This window comes from Thamnophis sirtalis, unplaced genomic scaffold, assembly GCF_051295495.1.
Source record: "Thamnophis sirtalis isolate CommonGarterSnake01/CBP01778 unplaced genomic scaffold, rThaSir2_p1.2 scaffold_10, whole genome shotgun sequence".
NCBI classification, from domain to species: domain Eukaryota; kingdom Metazoa; phylum Chordata; class Lepidosauria; order Squamata; family Natricidae; genus Thamnophis; species Thamnophis sirtalis.
The window spans coordinates 23,207,936-23,221,464 of record NW_028261390.1 but is presented as its reverse complement, the minus strand read 5'-3'; the positions used below and the strand labels follow the sequence as shown (position 1 = coordinate 23,221,464).

General features: G+C 40.2%; 1 protein-coding gene across 1 annotated transcript in view; it reads right to left on the bottom strand.

Moving 5' to 3' along the window:
• Positions 1-13,529, bottom strand: part of ENPEP (glutamyl aminopeptidase) — a 61,286-nt gene that overhangs the window by 19,367 nt on the left and 28,390 nt on the right. The window contains exons 8-11 of the mRNA XM_087724214.1: positions 11,957-12,022; positions 4,228-4,293; positions 3,482-3,636; positions 1,952-2,031 (exon numbers count right to left, since the gene is read on the bottom strand). Coding sequence (XP_087580340.1) covers positions 1,952-2,031; positions 3,482-3,636; positions 4,228-4,293; positions 11,957-12,022 — 367 coding nt within the window. The remainder of the gene's footprint in view (positions 1-1,951; positions 2,032-3,481; positions 3,637-4,227; positions 4,294-11,956; positions 12,023-13,529) is intronic.

The window sequence follows — 13,529 nt, the reverse complement described above, 5'->3', positions numbered from 1 at the left end:
TGGAACGAACTCCCCGTGGAGATTCGAACCCTCACCACCCTCCAGGCCTTCCGCATAGCCCTTAAAACCTGACTGTTCCGACAGGCCTGGGGCTAAAGAATCGTTGCCCCTATCTCGAATGGTATGATTGTTGCGCTTTTAACTATGTATTGTTTTGTGTTGTTGTTAAACTGTCTGTATCCCCCTTCCCTTGCTTGAGTTGTGAGCCGCCGCGAGTCCCCTTGGGGAAAAGGGCGGCATACAAATGAAATAAAACTCTAAACTCTAAACTCAGTGTAGGGCCTATTTGTATCACAGACCATAATTAGGGGAAGGGGACAAGCAAGATGCTTCATGGAAGATCAATAGTCACCATGGTGACTCCCCGAAGTAAGAAATTTATTGTGTAAACCCAGAGGATTTCAGCCCTTTATCTTATCAGGCCAAACACCATTATACAGTGACTTTTCTCATATAATCTTGTTGCATAAAGAATAATCATTAACAACAAGCAACCCAGTAGCCTAGATCCAAGCCATATAGGATCTTAAGGATTATAAACAGAGCTCTGTAATCCTTCCATAAATAAATGATTAATCTGTGTAGTATTTCTAGCACTATTTGGAGACTAGCATGGCTGCTAAATTCTGTATTCCATATTCAGGAGAGTTGTGCTGTTCTGTATTCACTGAAATTTTCAAACTACTACATACATAATGCAGACTTCAACGGATAATTAGAACTGCAGAAAAAACAATTTCTACCAACCTGCCTTCCATTGAAGACCTGTATAATACTGCATGAGTCAAAAAGAGGGCTGTGAAAATAACTCACATCCTGGACATAAATTGTTTCAACTTCTACCCTCAAAACAACGCTATAGGGCACTGCACACCAGAACAACTAGACACAAGGACAGTTTCCCCCCGAATGCCATCACTCTGCTAAACAACTAATTCCCACAACTCTGTCAAACTATGTACTAAGACTGTATTACTATTATTCTTCTCTTCCTTCCTAGTACCTATCTCTTACCACTTATGACTATAACCATGTTGCTTGTATCGTTAAAATTTATATTGTTTTATTTGTGTCCTAGTATAATTTTATTGCTTATTAGTAACGTATGACTATCACTAAGGGTTGTATCTTATGATTCTTGATGAATGTATTTATTTTATTTTTCTTTATGTACCCTGAGAGCATATGCACCAAAGACAAATTCCCTGTGTGTCCAATCACACTTGGCCAATAAAGAATTCTATTCTATTCTATTCTATTCTACTCTACTCTACTCTACTTTATTCTGCCCTATATAAGGCACATGACATTATTAAGAAATGTAAGAAATTGTTAGCTCTACCAAGAATAATGAATAGCCAACTGAGGCTACAGGCCAGCATAGACAATGATTATGGTATGACTACCTTCTATAGTCCTTCATTATACCTAAGGTGAGTCCCTGCTGTTTTGAGTTTTGGAGTGATTTGGAGTCACCTTAACTGGTTATCCTATGTACTGCAAAGCAATTCATAGAGAGATGGATAGGGTATCTGCCTGCACAGACAGCTATCAGTAATATCTCAAAAACTTTCAATCAAAGATTTGAAAGGCTCTAGAGTTGGGGCATTGCTACCACCTGAGAAGGAACTGTGAAAAGAAGAATCATTCTTCTTTGGAATTCAAAGTGGTGAATTCTCTTGGCCAACCTTGTGCTTTCAAAAGAAACTCCTATCACGTTAGTGCCACTTACTCTGATTTTTCTAGGCTTGGAAGCCAAGTTGGATTTGGCCTGGATCTACTTAAATGGGACATCATCAAAGAATTCCACCCTATAGGAGAGACTGGAACTTGAGAAAACAGTTCAGTGGAGGAAAGCAATTTTCAAACCACTTTGGTATTAGCCCTCCATGGATGTGATTCAAGAAAATCTTTACTTTGTGGATGGTTACTATCCATTAGGTTTGATTACCTGCTGATGCTGATTTATTGTAGAATGCTATATTTGATGTTTTCCCCTCTTCCCACTTCACCGGAATATTCCACTTGTAACTGAAAATTCAGAAAGGAGACATATTTTTAAAAGAATTTTTATAGTGAATGAATGCCACCATTTTTGAAAGATATTATTAAAACATCTGTGGTTTTGCTGGTTAGAATATTTGCTTCAATATACCCATTTTTTCACACGACCATTGCTGAATTCCCATGGTCACATGATCAAAATTTGGACACTTGGCAATTGATTCGTATTTATGACAATTGTAATATCCTGGAGTCATGTGATCACCTTTTGTAACCTTCTGCCAACTAAAGCAAAATGAGGAAGCCAGTTTCACTTTACAATCGTGCTACTGACTTAACAACTGTAGTGATTCACTTAACATCTGTGGCCAGAAAAGTCATAAATGGGGCAAAAGTCACTTAACAACTATCTTGCTTAGTATCATAAAGTTTGGGTCAATTGTGATTGTAAGTTGAGAACTACCTGTAGCTCAGCTATAGGAATTAGCAACAGTTCCAACAATGTAGGCTGCCTTTACCATGCTAACCTGTCTGCCCATCAAATTTAGTTTTACTCAAACTTACTGGGCCGCTGCTTTCCTTCAGAGACCTTTTGAATGCAAACAGATACTCTGTCAGTGAGGAATCAATGAATCTCCAGCAAAGCAATGACTAATCAAGCTATTGAAATGAATTGATCAATAGCAATAGCACTTAGACTTATATACCGCTTCATCATGGCTATGGAGATTCTCACACGTCCAGGTCATGGTTGTCCCATAGTTGCTTTTTCAAGAGGCAACTGGACTTTCTGGTTATTCTTTGAATACATTTTGTTTCTCATCCAAGAATTTTCTTCAGCTCTGTTCCAGAGCTGTTTCAGAGCTGAAAAAGCTTCTTGGATGGGAAGCGAAACATCTTCCAAGAAAAACCAGAAAGTCCAGTTGCCTCTTGACAAAGTACCTTTGGTACAGTGCTTTACAGCCCTCTCTAAGCGGTTTGCAGACTCAGAATATTGCCCCCAACAGTCTGGGTCCTCATTTTACCGACCTTGGAAGGATGGAAGGCTGAGTCAACCTTGAGCCTGGTGAGATTCGAACTGCCAAACTGCAGTCAGCAGTCAGTCAGCAGAAGTAGGCTGCAGTACTGCATTTAACCACTGCGCCACCACGGTTCAATTTCACTGATTTGTAGAATCATGGTTGATTTGGGAGAAAAATAGTGTTACTGCAATTAACTAAGGCAAAGATTGGCAATTTGTTCTGAAAATGCTGGGCTCCAAATTCCATTAATTCCAGTTACCAGTTGGCATAAAAATGGAAATTATACCACAACTACATCAGAAAGTTGATAGGTTCTCCAGTTCTAAAATAAAAGTCAACTAAACTATTTTATTACAATATCAATTATCTATGTGAGAAGAACTTGGTAAAGACTATTGAGAAAACAAACTTCCCCAGTCTAGCAATATCATATCAAACTGTTAAACAGAAGATACCTAAATGGAGAAGATGGCTTGGAAGGATCTGCTTTGGGATCCAATAGAAAACGTTGCTGTGTAACTGTTGACTTTGAATTATTGACTTTCAGCACAGGATAACCCATCTGCCTGGTCCATGTGTCCATCACTTCTTTGACAGGTTTTCCACTTACCTAAAAACAACAATAGATGATCATGCTGGGAGAGTGTTCAGCATCATAAGTAGAGATGGTATCAATTGTCCAGGAGGTGTTTGAGCAATTCATTTATTTGCGACAGATATTAAATTGTAGCTGGAGTTTTGGTGGCACATCTTGTGCTAATGCACATTTTTTTTTCTTTTGATTGGTTTCTCAGAGCACTTTTAACATAATCATTTGGTCTGCCAATCAAACTTTGTATTTGGTTAGTACCCCAGCCTAATGGGTACAACATAATTGAGGCTCAATCTTTGGTACTTTTTCTTTGAGTCTTGCTTGGCTACTTCAGTTTGTTTACTTTACAAATCTAGCCAGCAAATTTTGGCAGTTGGAAGATAAGTACACACACAAAAAGCTGCAAATTGCTATTAGCCTCAAATTTCTATTAGCATACCATTAATTCATAGTTCTTTAATTCATTGGTGCTCTCCTTGTCTTTTCCTAATTGTGTCATCACAACAACATGAAAAGCATGATTAATGCTAAATTATTATTTCTTCTCTGATGCAAGCTCAGTTGGTATTAGTGAAAAGTATGAACTTATTGGAAAGAAAGAGAACATACCTCTTCCATTGCTTTCCAGAAATCGTCTGTTTTTGCATTGTTAAATTCATGGTCTGTTAGGTATTTCTGTGGGGGAAAACAAAGTTATTACATGAGGTTGCAAATTCTGAACTTTAGCATTTGCCATAACATTTCTAACAAGTTATATTGATTGTTATTAGAACATCTTTCTATAACTTGTCATCCTCCAGATCACTTTTGATCATGGTACATGGCTTAGTGAAGTGGACAAACTCCATCCAATACACAGATAAAGCATGACACGGAGGAGGCAAACAAGTAGCTAGTGCTCAATTGTTTTCTAAACAATTCCAGTTGTGATTTTAATGTTTCAGGACAATTCATCATATCCCACTAAACACCCAAGAAGATCCAGAGGGCTGCAAGATTCCACTCTGATATATAGGATATGCAGTGGTGGGATTCAAATAATTTAACAACCGGTTCTCTGCCCTAATGACTGGCTGAGTAGGTGTGGCTCAGTGTTCATGTGACTGGGTGGGCGTGGCCAACTCAACATCTCTCACATTGATGGACGCTTCACCTTAGCTGTTATAATGTAGTAAGGGTTAACCGAAGAGGCAGTTTCTGTAAGTAGGGCAATAAAGATGAGGCTAGAAAAAAACCAGAATGTTTCCTTCCTGCCTTCCTTACAGGATTAGCCCTGTAAAGTGGAAAAAACCAAAATGAAATTTCTTCCAACAATCGGTTCTCTGAACTGCTAAGAAAGTTAACCACTGGTTCTCCCAAATAGGTGCAAACCGGCTGAATCCCACCACTGAGGATATGGGTGTGCAATGCTGAGGTTTTAAAAATGAATAATTTTTAATTATTTATTAAGGAAGCAGAAATAAATAATTTACGTCTATACTTTTTTCCCCAAGAGGAACAAAAAACAACAACTGAATTTTAAAAATGCCCTTGATTTAAACCTAGTTAGAAATGTTACTTTCGTTGACCTTAATTATTTCGCCAAGTGAAAGCTATTTAGGTAAAGTGGGATTGCTCTCGTAATACTCTGCTTCACCTTCTATTTCAATTATTCAAGAACACACATCTTAAAATAAGTCCCTCATCCATTAAACAAGACAGGAATTTATAATCTAAGCACACTGCGTAGGTTTCAGTAAACAAACAACCGAAAAAAAGGAGAAAAAAAGAACACAACTAGAATTCTCTCTCGTTCTTTCTCAGCTCTTTGCCCTAATGTACAGCCCAATACATTTGTCCGGCTAAAAACTGCTGACTCTCAATGTCACTGCTGGATAAAGAATAGATTTGTCCTTTCAAAAGCATTGAAACTTGCTTTCAGGGACCAACGAGCCGATGCTGCAGACATGCAAGATTTGGAGTGTGGATTTTATTGTCAGGGAACAGCTGTGTTTTTGCTGAATTGTCTTTTAAGTGTTCTCTACCTCCTCTCTACACACAACACCCTAACCCAGCACTTTTGTTTCAAACTTATTTTTCCCCCCCTTCTTGTTAAATTTCTACCTGAGGTCAGCTTTTAAACAAAAGAGGTGAGCTTGAAAAAGAACTGTGTGTGAGGATACCGTCTGCTGTATGGGATGCTCTTTATGGATGCACCGGGCCTGGCTTACTAAAAAAAATGGATAGGTTGATTAAAGGTACATATTTCATCAGTTTTTATCCACAGGGCCACAAGCAAAAAGTGGCAAAGAAGATTCTACAGCTTCAGATAGTCCTGGTCTTCAGGGGCAGGCTTCAAAAATTTTAGCAAGGGGTTCTCTGTCTGGTTGCTGGGTGGGTGTGGCCCAGGGGTGGGTTTCAACCGGTTCGCGGAGGTCCCTGCGATCCGGTTGGTCGCCGAACCCGGAAGTAAGTAACTTCTGGGAACGGCGAAGGCCCCCCACCCGCGCCCGCGCGCCCGCCTGCGCCCACTCCTTACCCCGTTTTGCCGAATTCTGCGCTTCCACGCATGCGCAGGACGCATACAGCGCCTGCGCAATCCTCCAGGAGCAGCTGGAGCATCGCACAGACGCTAGTACGCATGCACGTGGTGCGTGCGTGCATGCGCGCAGCGTGCGCATGCGCGAGGACACCGCCGGCCTCGTTCCAACCGAACCGGTTGGAACGGGGCGAGAAACCCACCCCTGGTGTGGCCATGGCCTAATCAGCTGCCTGCACTATGGTAGGGTTGAAGGTTGCCCTCCCAAGGCTTTCCTCGAGCTTCCAGAAAGGCGAAAATGGCTTTCCCAGGCTCCGGAGGCCATCTGGAGGCCCAAACTTGTAATAGGCCCATTTTTTGCCCTCCCCAAGCCTCCTGGTGTGCCCTGCACTTACCTGCATCCAAAAAGGGTTGCCTAGGGATTCCTGGGAGGGCAGGGGTGGGGTGAGCAGGGCCAGCGAGGAGTGGGATTTGGAGGTTCTCCAAACTGCACAGAATCAAAGCTAGAGGTTCTCCCGAACCCCTGCAAACCCCCAGCAGCCCATCCCTGCTTGGCTTATGACAACTTGTCCAGGGACTGCTCGAAGTTACAACACTACTGAAAAAAGTTACTTAGGACCATTTTTTTTTTTTGCATTTACAACCTTTACTTGATCAAAATTCAGACGTTTGGCAACTGTTTATGACCAGTTGCATTGTCCCGGGGGGGGGGGGAGAGTGTCATGCGATCCCCTTCTGCGACCTTCTGACAAGCAAAGTAAATGGGGAAGCCAGATTCACTTAACAACCAAGTTGCTAACTTAACAAGTGCAGTGATTCACTTAACAACTGTGGCAAAAAAGGCAGTAAAATGGGGCAAAACTCACTGAGCAACCGAAACTTCGGCCTCAGTTGTGGTCGTAAGTCGAGGACTACCTCTATTTCTTCTTCAGATTAATAACCGAGTGCAAGAAAATCAGTAAAACCTTCCTCTTTCCTTGTCTATGGAGATTCTCAATCATCCAGGTTGTGGTTGTGTTTTTTTTTTCAAATGGCAACTGGACTTTCTTGGGCTTTGTTCCTCTGAAAAGGTTTCACTTCTCACATCCAAGATGCTTATTCAGTTCTTCTATGTTCGATTCTAAGCCAATAAAAGTCCAGAGGTCTTTTGGAAAAAATGAACCTTTGGGACAAGTTTCTCTTCACTTTGTGGGTTGGATGGAGGACATGGCTATTCCAATGCGTCCCACAGAGACATGAAGAACGTTGTATTGTAGAAAGTTAGCACCAACCCTTCTCCTAGAAAAATGAAATATTCTAGGAAATATGAAAAAGGCAGAGTATTTCCCCTAAAAGAGAAATAGAAATCTTAAGGGACACAGAAACGCAGCCTCAGCAGATATTTTGATGCTGGCTTATCTACAAGACAAAAGACCTTCAGCTCCAGAGTGATAGGATTACCCCTCACTCAAGATCCAAACCAGACAATGCCATTAAGCCATAATAGGACTTGCCCAAAGCCCCTTCATTTTCATCACCCAGCAAGATTCAACCAAGATTCAAAGCCCAAGAGAGGGTATAAATCAATCTCTCTCCCTCCCTCCCTCTCTCTCTCTCTCTCCCTCTCCCCCTCCCCCCTCCCTCCCCCCCTCTCTCTCTTACACACCCACACACACCCATGGGCTCAATTGCCCAGGACTTCAAATCCATGTGGTCCTGTCCACCATTAAACCATCTTTCCAAACAGTCTCCATGTTTCCAGTGTCTTTATCCCCACTTGGAATTGAACCCAGATGGACATTTCTTCCCACAATTAGACTTGATAAGACACTATCTCGGTTGTGCTGTTATTGAAAGTTGCAACAGTTGTGGTGTGAATGGTCATGGCTGACATTGAAAGTTATATATTTCCCTTTGTCGGAGCTCATATGGTTTAGTGGATAAGATGATAGAGAAGAAAGAGTAAAAATTTCTCACGCGCAGAAGCTCATTAACAATTTTGGGTTAGTCACTGTTCCTCAGCGTAACCTATCTCAGAAGGTGTGGAGGATGTGGTGGGAAAAACAGGAGCAGTTGGATTTCTTCTGATGGAAATCAACCATGGACACAGTTTCTAAGAATGTGTTCATAGCAGCAACGTGGAAGTTGACGTGAAGATGAAAATTTTTTGTATCTATGTACATATACAATGAGGAAGTTTCAGAAAATTCCTTCCTTAAGTGTGTGTGTGTGTGTGTGTGTGTGTAGTTGTATAATTGTAGTTATAGTTGTAGTTGTTACATGTGCCCCAGAAGTCGTCTCTTGGTTTGATACCTTGGAAGTAAATCATATTTTTCTTGGCTCTTCCTGCATATTTGAATGTTCTGCATTAGACCAATAGATGGCACTGTTTGTCTCACTCAGCACTTCGACGCGTTCATGAATTTATTCCTAACTTGAATCAGAAGTACAGATCAAATATGCTACCCAATTGCATCTTGATCAAGTGTAGAAGGTAGACAGCTGCTTGCACAATCATTATTTCTCAACCAGTAATTATGAGCAATATTATTATAGGCTCTGAACCTTAAACTGCTTTGATCTCAGTTCCAGCTCTATGTAATAGGTGCCCTTTTTATAAGGTAGGCAGCATGTAGCACCATGATGTGTGTTCTTCCTTTTAAACAAAGTTTTTATTCAACCAGCACTCTTAAGGCAGAAAGAGGTGTGTATGTGTGTGTGTGCGTATGTGTGCACGCTGTATATTGAGATAAATTGTTGTTATTTGGGAAGCTGTGTCCGACCCCTCGTGATAAAGTGTATGTATGTATGTATTGTGTGTGTGTGTGTGTGTGTGTGTGTATGTATGTATGTATGTATGTATGTATGTATGTATGTAACTTACACGGGAAAAGACCCAAATATAACAAGACCAGCATACCTACACCTACGAATAAACACACACACACACAAACCTCAAAATGTTTTTTTTTTTTTAGATAAAGATGAACAGGGACCTCAGGGTGGAAACATGGCAGACTATCACATGTCTATGAACAGTGGGGATAATGCAGAGACAGAGACTGACAGCTGGATAAAATACCTGAGCTACTGAACCATATTTTTGAAAGTAAAAGACGCACCAGAGTATAAGACGCAGCAAGGTTTTGAAGAGGAAAATTTTAAAAAAAGGTTTGCACTCTGCAAACCTCCCCAAAATGGCCCATTTTTCGCAAAAATGGGCCCGTTTCCCCCGCCCCACAAAAAGAGCATGAATAGCCCTTAGGAGGGTTGTAGAGTGCTCTTGGGGGGGGGTCAAAAACGAGCAAAAAATGGCCTGTTTTTTGTGAAAACAGGCCCATTTTTTGTCAAAAAAAGGGCATGTATAGCCTTCAGGAAGCTTATAGAGTGCTGTTGAATGCTGCTGGGGGGGGGGGGAAATGGACCTTTCCCCCCTCATTTCTCCCCTCTTCAGCCCCCAGGAGCTCTCTGAAAGCCTCCATAAGAGTATGCACGGCCATTTTGGTGAAGGGGCGGAGTTTTGGGCGGCAAGAAATGCTGTATTCAGTGTATAAGGCGCACCCAGATTTTCAGCCTCTTTTTTGAGGGAAAAAGGTCCGTTCTATACTTCGAAAAATGCGGTAGTTTCTTTAGAAAAAGAAAACTCATGAGATTGCCCACATGTGTTCTGGGGAGGGGGCACAGGAGGAAGTCCACAGAGTACAGAGGGACCCTGAGTGCAGGGGTGGAATTAAGCCAGTTTGGATTGGTTTGGGCAAACCAGAAACTAGTTTTACATCTGATTTGCTGAACCGGTAGTTGCAAAGACTGGTTGACCCCACCCACCTTTCCCCTCCCAGAAATCTCCACAAGGCCTGATTTGAATGCCAGGTAAATGTAGGGCCCGCATGGAGGGTCTGGGAGGGTGAAAAACAGATCACCTGGAAGTTCTGGAAGTCCAGCCTCCAGAGTCTCTCCCTGAGGCTCGAGGAAAGCCTCTGGAGCCTGGGAAGGATGAAAACGCACCCACCCACCCCTGCTATGGTGCAGGAGGCTGAGTAGGCCACACCCACCACGGCCACTCCTACCTAGCAACCAGGCAAAGAACCATTTGCTAATTTTTTTTTGAATCTCACCCTTGCCTGAGGGTGACCTGTGAATAGAGTACCAGGAGCCACAGAAGAAGACACCATTTTCACAGCCATGCAGGAAGTACGTTAAAATGGCATTGGGTCTGCCTGATCCAATTCCTAAAGCATGTTTAAATGGAACATATTTAAAGTGTAACAAGCATCCAAAAGTTATCTGAGTTAATGTATTTTCAATCTAGGACAGATTAAATAAAAAGAAGGAAGCAATTACAAAGATTTAAAAAGAATTGAATGCAAAAAGCTTACTGAGTTTTTAGAATAAGAAAGTTAAAACAATGGACTAAAGTTTGGAATATCACCTCATGTAAAGTATTTAAAAGACATATTTGAATTAAATAATCAGTTATGTCCATAGGAAAGAAGAACATTTCAATTTGTTAAGGAAACTGATTGGTTGACTGTGCTAAGAAGGGAACCATGAAGTTTTTAGAAGACCATAAGATGACAGAAGTATGAAGTGCTGAAAGGGATTAAAACATTGTTGCCCAACCTTTTGCCTTGCCTAGGCTGCTTTGAGTGAAGAGGAATTTACTTGTGCTCCATATAATATAGTTAATGTATATAAATCACATAATAATGTTAGATGTTTACAGTCTTGTGGGGCACATTTTATCTATATATCTCTATCTCTATCTCTATCTCTATCTCTATCTCTATCTCTATCTCTATCTCTATCTCTATATCTATATCTATATCTATCTATCATCTATCTATCTATCTATCTATCTATCTATCTATCTATCTAAATGTGTGTGTGTGTGAGAGAGAGAGAGGGAGAAAGAGAGGGAGGGAGAGAGGGAGGGAGAGGGAGAGTGTTCCAGTATAATTCGGAACGCCTCAAACAATTTCAACTAAATGTGGTACACAGATGACTTACTCTATGGAAAAACAATACTGTGGGTGTAAGAAATCCCTAACAACCCTTGGGGTGTGTATTACAGCCTGTTGTGCCTTAAAATGGCTTCTACTGTACTGTCTTAAAATGGTTTCTACTGTACAACGCAGTGGAGTTGCCATGGTAATGGCTTCACAGTACTCCACAAGGGGGCTCTCCCTGGTAAGAGAGAAAATCCAACATTAGAAATTATGTTTGGTCCCAACGTTTTCAACAAGGCTTTCATTATTATTGAGGACAAATGTATGGCCATGATCAATAAAACATTACTGCAACTCGGCCTGCCAGCACCACTACAAAACTGACAAGATGTACTTCACACAGATTATATATGAGAAAAGAACTACAATGTCGAACAGCTTAGTGCAGTTATCATGGACAAGAAGCCACTTCTAAGTCAAGATCAGAAAAAAGCATACCATATGATTTTGGATCAGCTAGGAAAAGAACACGGTGGTATCATTTTTCTTGACACTTCTGGGGGCACAGGGAAAACATTTTTAACTAATTTAATTCTGACCAAAATTGGGTTCAGGGGGAAGTTGCTCTTATCACCTCTTCAGGAATTGTGGCGATGTTAATGGAAGGAGGGAGGACATTGTAAATAAAATCAACATTTAAAAAAAGAATTCAGGGCCCTTTAAACCAAACTCAAGTGAAAGGCACTAGGTTAGAGAAGATTGTCCTAACCCCTAATTCACACACATTCCTCAAAGTCTATGAATTCACAACTAAAATCCAATATTTTTTCCCCAGAAAAATATATACAGCTCAAATGATTAATCATTTGGAGTTTAATTTCATCAGAAAGTATACCTGACATCCAGCTCTGAAGTTTTCTGGTGAGATCCAATCTTCAAGCATTCTGAGAATTGATGCTCCCTAGATAGACAGAGATTTGATAATATTGATAAATAGTATTTCATATACCAATTTGTATTCATGGTATTCAAAAAGTAAACAAACTGTTCCAGCTTGCCTTAATAAGACACAATGATAATGTATACTCTCCCTATTTCTGTGCAATCCAGAAATACAAGCATAGTATGAGTTATTCTTTATATTGTAGTAAACTCCTTATAACCAAGAACTAGCAAAACTAATAAACAATGCCTACCCATTTGTTGAAATCTTATCTTTACATAAGCAGATATATAAAACCATTCAGTCCCAAATTACTGAACTCAAGCCCTTGTTGGATTTTTGTGGCTTCATATTGATTTTTTTAAAAAAACATTTTGGGGAATATTGATAAAAACCAACATATCTAAAAATTCTGGTCTGTTGAAGTTTCTAGTTTCCAGACTTCACTATATAAATGCTGGTAAAAGGCAGCACATACACACATAGTGTTGTTCAGAAACATTTCCCACAGTTACTTGTGCATATTAATACTGTGATGAAGATCACGTCAACTTGGACTTCAGTTCCAAGGATAACACTTTAATACAAATCTCACTGATGGACAGAATTATTATAACCAAGTGAGCATATGTCTGTGGACAGATTAATGACTTGTCTTTCATTGGTACAATAACCTTTCAAACCATACACAAGTTCCCTGACTTTCAACGTTTCAATTAAACCTCAGATAAGGTTAGGAACATACTTCTATGGAACTTTAGAAGTTTGGGAAATGGAGATAGCCAAGGGAAATTCAGGATCACAGAAGGAACAGAAAATAACAGAAGTATCCTTCTTGATACCTCACAACCACAAAAAGAAACTAGACACTCCTATCTCTTTCTAACTAAACACTCCTACTTCTTTCCTAATACCTATCTCTTTCCACTTATGACTATAACCATGTTGCTTGTATCTTTAAAATTTAAATTGTTTTATGTATTTCCTTGCATAATTTGGTTCCTTATTAGTAACCTATAATTATCACTAAGTGTTGCATCTTATGATTCTTGATGAATGTATTCTATTTTATTTTTCTTTATGTATACTGAGAGTATATGCGCCAAAGATGAATTCCTTGTGTTTCCAATCACACTTGGCCAATAAAGAATTCAATTCAATTCTGTTCTGTTCTAAAGAACAAGAGGGACAGAAAGGTGCAGAAAACAGAAACAGGAAAAAAACATCTGGAAAATTGAAGATTTATCAGCACCAAATGAAGATATCATCTGATAAATGTGAGCCAGCTCCATTTGGCATGCCCATTCATGTCATTTGTGCCGACGTACATATTTCTTATGGTCAGTGGCTTTGTTTCCCCATTCCCATTCCAACTTGAGGCAATCCCGTGAGAAAAGTGTCAGAGTTCAGTAGCAAATATATGCTTTGCATACTGATGGTTCCAAATTCAATCACTGGCATTGCTAAGTTGGAGAGTCTGGAGATCTGTTCATAATCAACCTAGACAACATTGACAGAAGTAGAG